General features: G+C 37.2%; 3 protein-coding genes across 5 annotated transcripts; 2 read left to right on the top strand and 1 right to left on the bottom strand.

The window, feature by feature from the left end:
* Window positions 1-1783: 1783 nt before the first annotated feature.
* Window positions 1784-3081, top strand: LOC137715515 (uncharacterized). The gene is made up of 2 exons (XM_068454864.2): window positions 1784-2520; window positions 2637-3081. Exons 1-2 carry the CDS (start codon window positions 2112-2114, stop codon window positions 2828-2830), a joined length of 603 nt encoding a protein of 200 aa, XP_068310965.2. The 5' UTR covers window positions 1784-2111; the 3' UTR covers window positions 2831-3081.
* Window positions 3082-5691: 2610 nt separating this feature from the next.
* On the top strand, window positions 5692-9098 carry HDA3 (histone deacetylase 3). Its single transcript, XM_068455507.2, has 10 exons — window positions 5692-5838; window positions 6337-6407; window positions 6495-6700; window positions 7307-7329; window positions 7421-7471; window positions 7568-7731; window positions 8062-8139; window positions 8250-8334; window positions 8609-8720; window positions 8813-9098. Exons 1-10 carry the CDS (start codon window positions 5826-5828, stop codon window positions 8871-8873), a joined length of 864 nt encoding a protein of 287 aa, XP_068311608.1. The 5' UTR covers window positions 5692-5825; the 3' UTR covers window positions 8874-9098.
* A 255-nt stretch (window positions 9099-9353) lies between these two features.
* On the bottom strand, window positions 9354-12716 carry LOC137716110 (splicing factor U2af small subunit B). Of its 3 annotated transcripts, none has more exons than XM_068455505.2 (7): window positions 12585-12716; window positions 12059-12145; window positions 11860-11941; window positions 11596-11722; window positions 11085-11516; window positions 10833-10855; window positions 9354-9644 (listed from the first exon to the last, which is right to left on the bottom strand). In XM_068455505.2, exons 1-5 carry the CDS (start codon window positions 12669-12671, stop codon window positions 11105-11107), a joined length of 795 nt encoding a protein of 264 aa, XP_068311606.1. In that variant the 5' UTR covers window positions 12672-12716; the 3' UTR covers window positions 9354-9644; window positions 10833-10855; window positions 11085-11104. The 3 variants fall into 3 exon arrangements, with proteins under 3 accessions (XP_068311606.1, XP_068311607.1, XP_088547366.1); XM_088691240.1 differs by lacking the exon at window positions 9354-9644 and adding an exon at window positions 9763-9877; XM_068455506.2 differs by lacking the exon at window positions 10833-10855.
* Window positions 12717-12987: the final 271 nt, after the last annotated feature.

Raw genomic sequence — 12987 nt, forward strand, 5'->3', positions numbered from 1 at the left:
TATAACCCTTCTGAAAATGGAGGAGGAAGGATGTCCAAGGCTCTTGTGCCATAGTGTGACAGGTGCTTTGATGCTAAGAAGAGCTGAGGGAGATTGATGGAGACTGGTGGAACCTTGGAGAGGATAGAAACCATCCCTAACAGGGCCGTGCAAAAGCATCTTCCCCGAAATGCGATCCTTGACAGTGGATCCATAAGGGTCAAGAGTCAATGAACAGTTATTATCCTTAAGAAACTGATAAGCAGACAGGAGATTGTGTTTCATGAAAGGAACATGTAAAACATTGCTCAGTTTAAAGGAATTATGTGGAGTGTGCAGAGATGATGAACCAATATGATGAATAGACAATCCTTTACCATCGCCAATGTAGACTTTGTCATTTCCAGTGTAGGAAGTAGGAGAAGAAATATTGGCTCATTGGTGATGTGGGAAGTGGCACCAGAGTCAATTAACCAAGGCTGAGATGGTTTGACTGAATGATGCGCACACATAGCAGCAAAACGTTGCTAGCCCACAGTGAGGCTAAACTTACCCCCTCTTCCTTAATGTAGATAATATCATTTGTTAAAGAAAAAAAAAGAACCACATTTCAAGAACGCAACAATTATAAATAATACTAGCAGATGGGCACACACAAAGTGTGTGAGAAAATTTTTTATTTTTGTTTTTGAAATAGAAGGATAGAGGAAGAGAGTGATAGAGAATGTGAGAGTGAGAAGTTTTTTTTATTTTTTATTTTTATTTTTTTTATTTTTTATTTTTTTAATTAGAGATGTGTTAGGATTACATGTAGGTGAGACTTTAAGAAAAACAACAAAATTTGGTTGTGTGAAATTATATTTATGCCCCATATTTCTTATTCATGTTCTGTTTTAATTAGAGGGTTAAACTGGTAATTTCATAGGATTTTGGTTGATAATGAGTGTTTTATTAATTAGTAGAGATATTTGTAACTTTTCTAGACCAAAAAATTAAAAGGAAAACTAACGAAAAGTAAAAAAAAAAAACTTCCCATTTAATGAAAAGCCCTTTTTAAAGGTATAGTGAATAGTACCAGGGAAATGTATAAATGTGGTTTTTCGTTAAAACTGAACAGTACCGGAAGTGTTTTGTTAAGACTCCTAAAATTAAATGCAATAGCATCAAATTATTAATTTATAATAGTTCAAAAGTAAATTAGTGGATGAGATAAATAATATGTTAAGAAATTAAAGGCAATAAAAGAAGAAAACTAATTTCAAATTCTTATTTTATTTCATTGACACAAAGCAAGAATATAAGCAAAGTTGCTGCATTATGAGATTGAGACCCCTTTAAAATTTTCAAATTCCGAGTCAGACTTTGGGTATATTTTAGAAAGTTACAGAGTGAGACTCTTCTTGAATTTTCTAACACTTCATATTTTTTGTATAAAATTTTATAATGCTAGCACGGAAAATAACAATAAACTGTGAGGTGCCGAAGAGAAAATGTGCATCTAAAAAGTTACTAAACTATGTTCAACCCAAATAACTGATAGAAAAACAATCGTAACCCTAATTATATATAATTATAGTCGAAATTTCGGTATATAAAACACCAAAAATACACTATGTAAAATTTAATCAAATTGCTAACTCGATATTTTTTTCCATCACAAAAGAATTCAACACTCGAGAGAAATCCCCGAAATACTGAAAAAACAAACAAAACGACGCTCCCTCTATTTAACGGGCAATAGCCAGTACCCGGTCACCACACTAGGAAAATTCGTGTTAATTTCTAGGCTACCCCTTATCTCGTTGCGGGTATAAAACCCATACGAGGGCGGGGGCTGGTTTCTCGATCGATCGTAAAGCCTTGTTGAGCCCTCTCCACCCTTCCATTATATTCTCGCTTTTGCCCTCGTCGGATTTATGGTTATTACGGTTATACCAAGCAGGTTATGATTGCTGTCGGCTGCCGGAAACTTGAGAGCCGAAGCTCTTCCCCTGCTCTCGGCTTCCCTCGCCCCAGGTTCTTCCGATACCGCCGCTTGAGGTAACCGGAACCACTCCACCCGCTCAAAACGAAACGCCACAAAAGTAGTTATTTCCGTTTTCGTCATCGCCTGTATTAGTTATTTACGGAAAATGCCGAGCCCGACGATTTCTAGCCGAAGGGGGCAGCCGGAAGAGAAGAACCGCAGGCCGAGACCGCTCTCTGTTCGATCGTCATCGTTCCACGGCCAGTTCACGGATGCGGCACCGCCGCCACAGCTTCGGAGGCCCAAAACGGTGCCGGACATGGCGTCGTTCAGGAACGCAGTCGGAACAACGGTGTCGTCGACGGAATTACGGCCGAAGCTGACGAAGCTGCTCCTTAACGTTACGATCCAGGGGAGCGTCGGGGCCGTACATGTTGTGATGTCGCCGGAATCAAAGGTCGGAGATTTGGTCGCGGCGGCCGTGCGGCAGTACGGCAAGGAAGGTCGCCGTCCAATCTTGCCTTCCGATGAGCCGTCGTTATTCGACCTCCATTACTCGCAGTTCAGCTTAGAAAGTAAGCGCTTATTGTCTTTTCGCTTTATAAAATCAACGGCCACCGTTTAACTTCGAATATAATGGATTGACACGTGTCCAGCGCGTACTGACTGCGATAATTTTTTGTTGGGCCAGGTTTGGATAGGGAGAAGAAGCTGATGGAGTTGGGATCCAGGAACTTTTTTCTATGCCCAAACGCAATAGCTGTGGGCGGGGGCGGTGGCGGCGGCGGGGGAGCGACGGCGTCGTCCGCTTCGTGTTTGAAAGAGGCGGAGAAAGTTTCACGAACTGGGTTTGCGTGGCTTAAGTTCATGGATTTCTTGTTGTAATTGGGATTAATTAGTTTTGGCAAAATTAATTAAGATGTTAATTATTTTTGCAAAAATGCATGTGGCAGCGTGTGTATATGTAGGTGGGTAGTGTTCCTTGTTAGCAAAACAAAAAGGTATTTTGGTCACTGACTTTAGCCCTCCTTATTTATTCAGTGGCCTCCTATGCGAGTGCACTAAATTACAAAATATTCAAGTTGATGTGCAAAATGTGTATCAAAATTACAAAATATTCAAGTTGATGTGTGAAACGTGTCTAATGATTGACAGATGCGTATACGGTGATGTTATTTACACATTTATTTTTCAGCTATCTGGTCGAATGAATTAAAGATGATCAAATGACATAAATAATAAAAGGTGTGTAGAAGGTAAAAAAGAGTGTGAATAGTATCACCCATATATATAATAGGAAGAGAATTTAGCATAAGTCTCAAATGTCTATACGATTGATAGACAAGTTTGATACAATCAAATAGAAAGCCCTAAGGGTGACATATTCTAAGAGCTCTCAGTATGTCATTGAATAAATCTCTCTCTGTCCATACAAGTTGAGGACTCCTTCCCCTTTTCAAACAATGATTCGAATTATTTATAGAGAGACCTCTTATCAATGATAGAACAACATCCATTTTCATCATATCTAAGGAATCCCCTGGGTATTTGGATATTTTGTTTTCATCAATGATCTAGTCAATCATGAATAATTGGTTGTGCGATCATAGATATGAAAATTACATTTCTCTCTCTGCCGGAACGGAACGATAGGAGGGGTTGAAGGGATAAGACAGCTTCACCACAGTCAAGGTAGTATACAAACCTGAACATTACAGTCAACAACATCCTTCACAACATCAGGGACAAGCTTTTTCTCAAACGGCTGAAGCCCCTACGTACCTGAACACCTGGCCAAGAAGTAGCCAAACGAGTATTTGCTCCTTCCAGTGCACAAGTCATACTACTCGGAATTGCCGAACATTGAGGGACCATATTGAAGAGCTCCTTGATCAAGGCCAATACTGAGAGTCCATGAGAAGCAAGGGAAGGGTAAAAGCGAGATGACGGAAAGCCCAAAGATAAGTCTGATAGGTATGAGCTTACCAATAATGAAGACATGAGCATTACAAAGAAGCCAACTAAATGTGTGTTGCCATTTAGTACTACAGTATAGCAGTATTTCTGTTCACTTGTAAGTGAGAGGTTTTAGGTTCAATTCTCGCCAAAGGCGAATTTGAACCACATTATTGTTAGCTCATTGTGAGACTACACCTACTCCCTCCCTCTTAGTGTAGATAATATCATTTTTTTCTAAAAAAAAAAAAAAAAAAAAAAAAAAAAAACCCTTGTGTGTTCAACTTATTAATTAGTTTTTTTTGTTCAATACATATTAATGAGTTCGTAATTTCTTCAAATTCAATCAATTTGCTTTTATTCTCAATATTTAGATATTTTAAATACTATTCGAAAAAAATGGTTGCAGATTAAGTGTGAGATTGTTTTGTTTGCAATGAATGATGAAGAAAACTAAATCACATCATGACATAAACAGGATCGAGGATCACAAAATGAAAAGAAATGTGAGATTTGGAATCATTTAAAAGTATTAGAGATATATGTTTGAAATCTTGTTGAATGATTGAGAATCTCTTCATTAATGTCCAGCTTTGAACATGATTTTGAAAACGAAATTTTATTTGGATCAAATTATTTTATTTTCTACACCAACTAAAAAAAAAATATATATATAAATCAACTTCCAAGTTTGCCCATAATTAAATAAGAAATAGCATCTTGCTCTTTACATCGTATTCTTTATTATTTATTTGTAATTTTATTTATGTTTAGTTTAGATTCTTTTTTTCAATTAAATTTTACTCTTTTACCTCTTAGTGTTTATTATTTATTTTTAATTTTTTATTATGTGTAGTTTGGATTTTTTTTAAATTAAATTGTTTTACTTTAGAATTTAATTAGGAACTGGTATTTTGCGATATTGATAAGAAAATAAAAAAGAGTAATCATTGTTGTTTTTACCTCTACAACGAATAAGCCAAAACCTAGCAGACCTCTGTACCCTCTATAATTTCTTGCAAAACGAACCCAAGTGAGCGCAAAATATCTCCTTAAGATCGCCGACAACTGTTATCTTCTTCAAGTAATTTTAAATTTTGGAAACTATTAACACAACATCAAAGGTTGAGTATCTATACATACGTGTGACACAATCAAATAAAAACGAGGGTGATGATGTTTCTCCAAATCCTCCAATTGGGGATTATTTATTGGATATTAGGGGTAAGTTAACAAAACCATACCCTCGAAGAGCAAATCCATGTCGTCTACCTCCACTCATAATATCTTCTAAATCCAATAATTAAAACTTTGATTGTATGGTTTTGGGATGAGTATTATAAACTGACAATTATGAACATAACAAATTGGTCTTACGGTTATCTTCTTCAAGTTTGCTTTGATTACTACTAAGGAAGGAAGAGGAGATTCTTATCTGAAAGGGTGTTTAAGATATTAAGAATTATAATTTTCTGTTGTGTTAAAATGGTAACCAAATTAATACAATTCAGATTGGGTTCATATAAAACTTCTCGTTTGAAAATCTATCTCCTTTGTATTATAATTCGGATTAATATCCTATCAGAGGCACATAACATCTTTTAAAATCTGGCAAGTCCGTAATTAGATCTTATTTAATTGTAACCTTGATTAGGTTTATTTATTCAACAAGAAAGAAATACGTCCAACGGGAAGTTTTCTTTGAAATCATTCGTTCTGATCTGGGCCTCGGCCCCGCTTTAAACTAAAGCCCAGGCCCATCCCCACACTGCGATTGACAAGGAAGTCTTCAAAAACCCTAGCACGAAACCTGGCGGCAATTCGCTTATAAAACGCCCCTTAAACCCTCCATCTTCCGCCTCTCCAGTCGCGCACTCTCAAAAACCCTAGCCCCGCTTCTCTCTCACTTTCTCACAGTTCTTCAATGGAGTTTTGGGGTAATTCGTCTCTATCTATATCTCTTTCTATTCTTCGTCTCGCATGAATTCATTGTCTAGGGTTTCCTACTCTTATGATTTGTGTGCTCTGCTCGTCTGCTCTGAGAAAACTTGCTTTCTGTGTTCGATAGTTTGAAATTTTTTGGCTTACGGGTTGTGTTTTTATTTTGCTCTGCATTCCGTTACCGATAACTTTTATGAATGTGATTCTGCGATTGAAATTGTTGTGATTGCTAAAATTCTTGTGTTCAGAAATCGGTGTAATTATTTGACTTGATGATTTCCATGAGCGTTTCGGGTTTACGGTCTCTTAAAATGGTATCCTGCATCGTTTCCTATTCGGGTTTTTGTAGACAATGTGGATTTAAAAGGGCAGTGGTGATTAATATGCTTTTTGTGGTTATGTAATGAAATGTACCTGGATATTTTGTCTTTGCAGATGTTATGCTATTAATTATTGTTGTACTCTGAATAACGATTCCGTTTTTGTTGGTTTAGGTGTTGAAGTTAAGGCTGGAGAGCCTGTAAAGGTAGTGCCAGCGGAAAGCTATGTTATCCACTTGTCACAGGTTAATTGATTTGTCCACTAATTTTTGTTTTGAATCACTGTACATGGCATGCGTTCGCAAGTTTCTTAATAGTTTCTTGTTCGCTAGGCAACTCTGGGCGAGTTAAAGAAGGGAGGTGATCAGTGTGTTATCCATGTCAAGGTCGGAGACCAGAAGCTTGTTTTGGCAAATCTCTCATCTGATAAAATGCCTCAGATTCCCTTTGACTTGGTCTTTGACAAAGAATTCGAGCTCTCTCACAACTTGAAAAGCGGGAGTGTCCACTTTTGTGGTTATAAAACTTACATTGCAAAATATCCTTTCAGTTGTTTGTGTTTATGCTAAATTGATTGTTGGAGCATGATATTTAAACTTTCTTTCTTAATGCGTTAATCTTGTTATGATAAGGTGGAGTCTCATGTTAAAAGCGGTTCTCAGTCAGTTGTTTCCTATTGCTATTTTTTTTCAGCTGGTTGGTACTTTCTTTGGATGACCTTTAATTGGGTTGTTGAATATTTCTTTTCATCAGCGGGTGTAGTATCGTTGGATTGGGTTGGGTGTGCACCTTAAATTTGGGAATATGTTAATTGGCTTATAGTACTTTCTGGTTTTACATTGTGTTCTCAAAATTTAGTTTACTGTAGTTTTATGAAGTTTTTGTTCAGTTGTCTTTTGTAGAAATGCATGCAAAACATGCAGCAATTCTATCTATTGCTTTTGGGGATCAAAATTGTATGAGTTCATTATTATGTTTTTTTCCTCCATGCTAGTTATCATTGGGGGGAAACAAGTTTTCATGAACTGGGGTTTTGTATTGCATGGAACTATTATAATGCTGATTTTGTAATTTAGTGTTGATGAATGTTGCAATATTTGGTCTCTCCATGTGTTCCTTGACTACTTGCTGTTTCTGCTGCCACTGAATCCGACGAGGACCAATCTGGTAAGTTCTATTATATTTTACTTCTCTGTTTTGTGTTTATCGTTAATGTATTATTCAATGTCAGCTGATGTGGTTACAATTTTCCTTGTAGATTTTGATAGTGAATCAGAAGAGGATCTCCCACTGAATTTTACTGGCAATGGTAAATGCTGCACTTGGACTTCTCTTTTTTATTTTGTTGCGCGGGAATGCGTGGGAAAGTTCAGTTCATTCTAACCAGTTTTTCGATTGTGCACAGGTAACATTGTTGAAGCAAAGCCAGCTCCACCCAAGACTAAAGCTGTCAAACCAGAATCTTCTGGAAAGCAGAAGGTTAAGATTGAAGAGCCAATTAAGGATGAGGATGATTCTGATGACTCAGATGAAGATGATTCTGATGATGATGATGAAAGTTCTGATGAGGTAACCAAAGGGGTTTCTTAAGAATATGGCTATTCCTTTATAAGTATGAAATGAAAAGTGTTATGAATTATACCAAAAAACTACAGATTATGAACTATTTGCACACAAGTTAACTTATTTCAAATGTTCTGGTTTTAACCAATGTCTAAGATTAGTTTGAGTTTTATTTTTTTCCTCTTTGGTCCTGAAGATTTGTTCGTGGGTTGTGTTTCAACTTGTTTGTTGTTGGAGGTTCTTGGGTCAAATGTTAACATTGGATTTAGCTTTTAGATTACCAGTTTCTAGCTTGTATCTAATAATCACTTTCAAAATTTGCGTTTCGTATTGTAGGACATGCTTGGAGCTGATAGTAGTGATGAAGATGATGAGGACAGTGAGAAAGAAGAGGACACCCCAACGCCTAAGAAGGTAATCAAATGAATTCATATGGTTCTTGTTAGTGTGTTTTTCGCTTTTAGTTTTTTAAGTTTTATTTTTTCTGTGAGTTCTAATTGTTCATAATTTGATTATTTATGCAGGACTCCAAGAAAAGGCCCAATGAGTCTGCCCCAAAAACTCCCGTCTCTGCTAAGAAGGCAAAGCAAGTTACTCCACAGAAGACTGGTACTTTTCCTTTTTCTCACACACAAAGAAGCATTTTTAGTGTAATATCACTGCAATGATTCTTTCTGTTTTCTAGCGTTAGTGGTCGTATTAGGAATGTTTCTTGCATGTTTTATGGACGACATGTGATGTAAATGCATAACGATTCAGGAAACTGCACAACATGCAATATAAATTTCTAGTTTGATTCAGAAAACAAGAAGCAAGATAATTTCCCTCGTTTTACTTGGTGCTTGGTTTTATGGACTTGTTAAAGTTGTTGCATCTGTTACAGATGGAAAGAAGGGTGCCCACACTGCAACACCACACCCTGCAAAGAAGGGCGGAAAGACTCCACAAACACCCAATTCTGCTGGCGGTGATCACTCTTGCAAAACATGCAGCAAGTATGTGAAGGCTATAACAGTTTATTTTCGCTACTATTGGCGTTGGACTGTATTTTGCTGCTGGTTTTTATGTGTTGTGTTGCTTGTTGCAGGTCATTCAACTCTGATGGCGCTCTTTCGTCTCACAACAAGGCCAAGCACGGCGCTAAGTAGAATGAGAGGGACGTGCGGAAGCGTTGCACGCCTATGATATGTTAATTATTTTGATAATTCAGAGTAGAGAGGGTGATGTGTGAAATGTTTTGGGCGTAGTGGTTGTCCTCGAGGTTTTTGAAATACGCGGCTTGTTATTTATAGTTAATATCTTGAATTGGACCTATGTTTTAGTCTCTTGTATTGGATATTCCTCATGAATCCCAAAGTCTAATTTGATTTTAATCGCACTATAATCCAATTACCTGTGTCTTAAATTTTGTAAATAAAGTGAAGTTGGTCAGAGGCAATTTTTTTGTATTGCATCGCATAGTCATTTTGGATTCAAAATGAGTGAATAACCATGGCTCGACAACTGTTTGTCTCTCTTTTTAGCCTAGAAAATTTAGGGTTAAATTTGGCTGATAGGGATTAAGATTTCCAATAAAAGAAGAAAACTTAATGCTTTAAAATTAACCAAAATAATTATATACAAATAAATAATAACAGAAACCGAATAACTTCTTAATATGATCATTCCCACTAAAAACATCAAATAATAATCCTTGAAATCTCAAATATATCAACCAACTCGTTCAACAACATAAGAGAATTTGGTTGCCACACGCAACCTGCACCATAATTAGACTACTACAATTACAAACTGTAAACAACCTACAACAGTTGTTCGAGCCATGGAATTCAAAGGCACTTTCGTACTCCCGAAATGAAACCTCAAACGTCGAATAACCACTACATTCGCCTGAATCCTGAAACACTGCACCAGCAAACCTGTACACAAATTCCATGGTAAGCTGCAATGAAAAGAAAAAGGTATGCACCATAGAAGCAGGGAAACCTGAACCTGCAAAACTAGTAAAGAACGTAAGATCTCGACTTTTTTTCTCGTAAATTGAAACAGAAAAAGATATTAAGCTACAAAGAGAGAAGGAAACAAAACCCAAGACTGAACCATGATATTCGATCATTCACTACTCTTGATTTGTTGTAGTCACAGATCCTGACTGAAATTGTGATGCATGCAAAACAAGCAAACAAGTTTCACACGTTTGCAACACATCAACTAGGGAATGCTTTCATGAACATAAATAAGAACAAAATAAAACCTTTTTCCGTCCTAATTGAACAAGAAAGATATACGGGGCCTATTTCATACAGAGATGCAAGAGTGACTGCGATCCGCCCCTACTTCCCAAACAGAAATTCTTAGCTGAGGGGGATGGCTATGCTACAATATTATACTACTACGAACTAAGCGTTATATTATTTTCTTTACAGATTTCCAAATCTAATTTACTTTTTGTGATAAACTTTTGATTATTTGTGCTTCAAATAATCAAGCCTCTAAAGAATTTCCTATTTGAAGACTAACACTATATTTGAATGAGGAAAATAAACTTGGAATTTGGATAAAAATCAGAATTTATAAGTTGACATGCACCATTTTCCTTGTTTGGATTCATAAATATAGAAATTTAAAATTTCTACGTGGAAAGAAAGAAAAAAAAAAAAAACTTGGAATTTGGGACATTCAATTCCCAAGTTTAAATTTCATGTAAATAGGTGTCATTTCCCAATTTCTATGATTGAGAGTTTAAAAATAACAAATTCAGTATTCAATTCCATTGTTCTTTTAGGATAACCAAACAAGAAAATTTACAAATTCTAGAAAATAAAATCCTGTCATTTCAATTTCAGTCATTTTAAAATTCTTTAGTAATCTTAAATTTCTTCGTCCAAACATAAATGTAGTATTGTTAGGAATGCTTAACTAGGGTTTACCCTAATTGGTTTCTACAAAGGACAAACTGATGAAGGAACACTGTTTGAAGTGAATGGTTCAATCTAAGAATAGAGATCTAGGGCAGTAGGGAGGAATGTATTGAGGCATATCATGCAGAGAGCACACAGTCACACAATATGAATGATAAAAAATGCAAAGTTATTTCAATTCCATACCACAGAATGAACCTGCACACCACCTGCAAAGTGGAAAATGTGCTGTAAGCTATATTTATTGAACGTATGCTTCTTGTTGAAACATAAATTTCTTTCGTGATTGAGCATGTATAATATATATTGACGAGTGTGTGGGTGTGGGGGAGAGAGAGAGAGAGAGAGAGAGAGAGAGAGAGAGAGAGAGTGTGTGTGTGTGTGTGTGTGTTCGTGTGCAAAAACCAGAATACAGCCGTATAATCTCAGTAGTCATACCCTCATTTATCTGGAAGCTGCTATTGTTGCCGTTCCTCATGGCCATTGTACTGTTGTTCCATTGGTTCATGCCCATTAGTGTTACTTCGGTCAGTGTTGACCTTACTAGCATTTTCATCCTGTTCTCTTTCCCTGTTCCACTGCTCAATCTTTGCCCGTCTCTCTTCACTTCCTTCTCTAATCGGACTGTGGTTTCTTCTTCTTCCAGGGCTTCTACTTCTACTGCGTCCTTTCCTTCGACCGGGGCTTACAGTCTTGTTCCTCCGGCTCCAGCTTTCAGGATAGCGATCCTCATCATCATACCTTCTACTATGACCCTGGCTACCATGAGAGCGCTCTTCATAGCTACGATGCCGGTAAGGGCTGCGACTCCTGCTTCGACTGCGACTATGCCTTCTCTTATAGCTCCCAAATAATTCACGCCTCAATTCCCTGACATTTTAACAAAGTAAAAATAATATTAGGTTATCAGTACATTCTGCAATTACAAAAAAATAACAAGAAAACTTACCTGCCAATCCTTTTCAGGTGCATAAAATTGCAGTATCCACCACGGTTGCATGTATTCTCCTCATATTGCCTGCAGGTGGCTTCACGGAAGTCTGTCACCGGTGAATAGTCAACAATGATAGGACGACCTGCAAGTGATTTACCAAGGGCCAGAAGTTCAGCATATGATAAATTGTAGGCCTACATAGAATACAAACCATAACCAGTAGAAACCTTGAGAGTTGAGACCAAATTCTAAAGATGAAAGATACAGAGAAAAACTAACCAGCATAAAATCTTCCACTCAGGTTCCGAAGCGCATTTGCAGCATGTTCTTCCTCCCTAAACTGAACATACACATTGCCCACCTGCCCAAATGAATAAATTTCCCAGTCGAATCAAATATCAATAATCTTTCTGTTGAACGAAAAACATAAACAAGGAAAACCGAACAAGAGCTTAACTCTCCGTTGAATATAACATACCATGTGGTCGGCTAGGTTGTCGCAGACATTCAGACTTTCAATGTCGCCATACTTGCTCAACTCCAGAAATAGATCCTCATAAAACTCCTGCAAAGTCCCATACACTCTTATAAGCTATACAGAATACAAAAGGATTTGCACAAACACTCTCATAAGGTTTTCAACTATTTCAAAGCCTTCGTATAAAGCAAGCATTCGGCGGTTTAAGATCGTATAATTAACAACTCACAGTTTAAATTAATCCCTAAATGTTTAAAGATGATAAAATATTAAAGATGCACTTTTTAATCACACCAATTCTGAAAATTTCACAAACTGGGAATCCACATAACAATAAACCCTAATCCACAGAAACAACACATAAATCCATGATAAATCAAACAACCCTACCAATAAAAACAACACAAAATCAAAGCGGTTTCTGTTGAATCATGATTCGTACAGCATAAACCAACATCAAATTAAAGCAAGTACGGCAAAAGGATTTCCGATTTTCGACACGATGAAGAAGAAGGGCGAGGGAAACCTCGAAGTGCCGCTGCATCTGGCGGGGGTCGATGGGCTGGCCCTGGCCGTCGACGCCGGGGGTGATCATATCGGGCCGCTGGTACATGTTGGAGAGCAAGATCGTGGGGCTGACGCTGGGCTTGGTGTGGAGTCTTGATAGGAGCATATTTATGCGACTTAAATGGCTTGTTCTCGTACATTTACGTTATGTTTCTTTAGTTATTTTAGTACTTTAAGCTATTTTCGTGTGTTTGTAGGTCCAAAGGGCTAAAGGAGAAAAAAGATGCATTTTGGAGACTTTTGGAGCACTTTTGGGCTAAGGACGGATAGCTTATGCTTGAAGCCAAAGTATTGGACGAAATTGAAGACCTAATTGGAGCCAAAGTGTTGGAACCTTGTTCTCTTTAGTTTTAGGACATTTA

Source organism: Pyrus communis, chromosome 3, assembly GCF_041283825.1.
Source record: "Pyrus communis isolate YQ-2024b chromosome 3, ASM4128382v1, whole genome shotgun sequence".
Taxonomy (NCBI): domain Eukaryota; kingdom Viridiplantae; phylum Streptophyta; class Magnoliopsida; order Rosales; family Rosaceae; genus Pyrus; species Pyrus communis.

Excerpts from the sequence above, each read along its gene's own strand:
- LOC137715515 (XM_068454864.2), top strand. The coding sequence starts at position 2,112 with ATGCCGAGCCCGACGATTTCTAGCCGAAGGGGGCAGCCGGAAGAGAAG. Across the intron at positions 2,521-2,636 it reads CTCGCAGTTCAGCTTAGAAA|GTTTGGATAGGGAGAAGAAG; the intron begins GTAAGCGCTTAT and ends TTGTTGGGCCAG.
- HDA3 (XM_068455507.2), top strand. Across the intron at positions 6,701-7,306 it reads TATAAAACTTACATTGCAAA|TGAATCCGACGAGGACCAAT; the intron begins ATATCCTTTCAG and ends TTCTGCTGCCAC. Across the intron at positions 8,335-8,608 it reads AGTTACTCCACAGAAGACTG|ATGGAAAGAAGGGTGCCCAC; the intron begins GTACTTTTCCTT and ends CATCTGTTACAG.
- LOC137716110 (XM_068455506.2), bottom strand. The coding sequence starts at position 12,671 with ATGTACCAGCGGCCCGATATGATCACCCCCGGCGTCGACGGCCAGGGC. Across the intron at positions 11,723-11,859 it reads GAGTGGAAGATTTTATGCTG|GTCGTCCTATCATTGTTGAC; the intron begins GTTAGTTTTTCT and ends AATCACTTGCAG. Across the intron at positions 11,517-11,595 it reads CACCTGAAAAGGATTGGCAG|GGAATTGAGGCGTGAATTAT; the intron begins GTAAGTTTTCTT and ends TTAAAATGTCAG.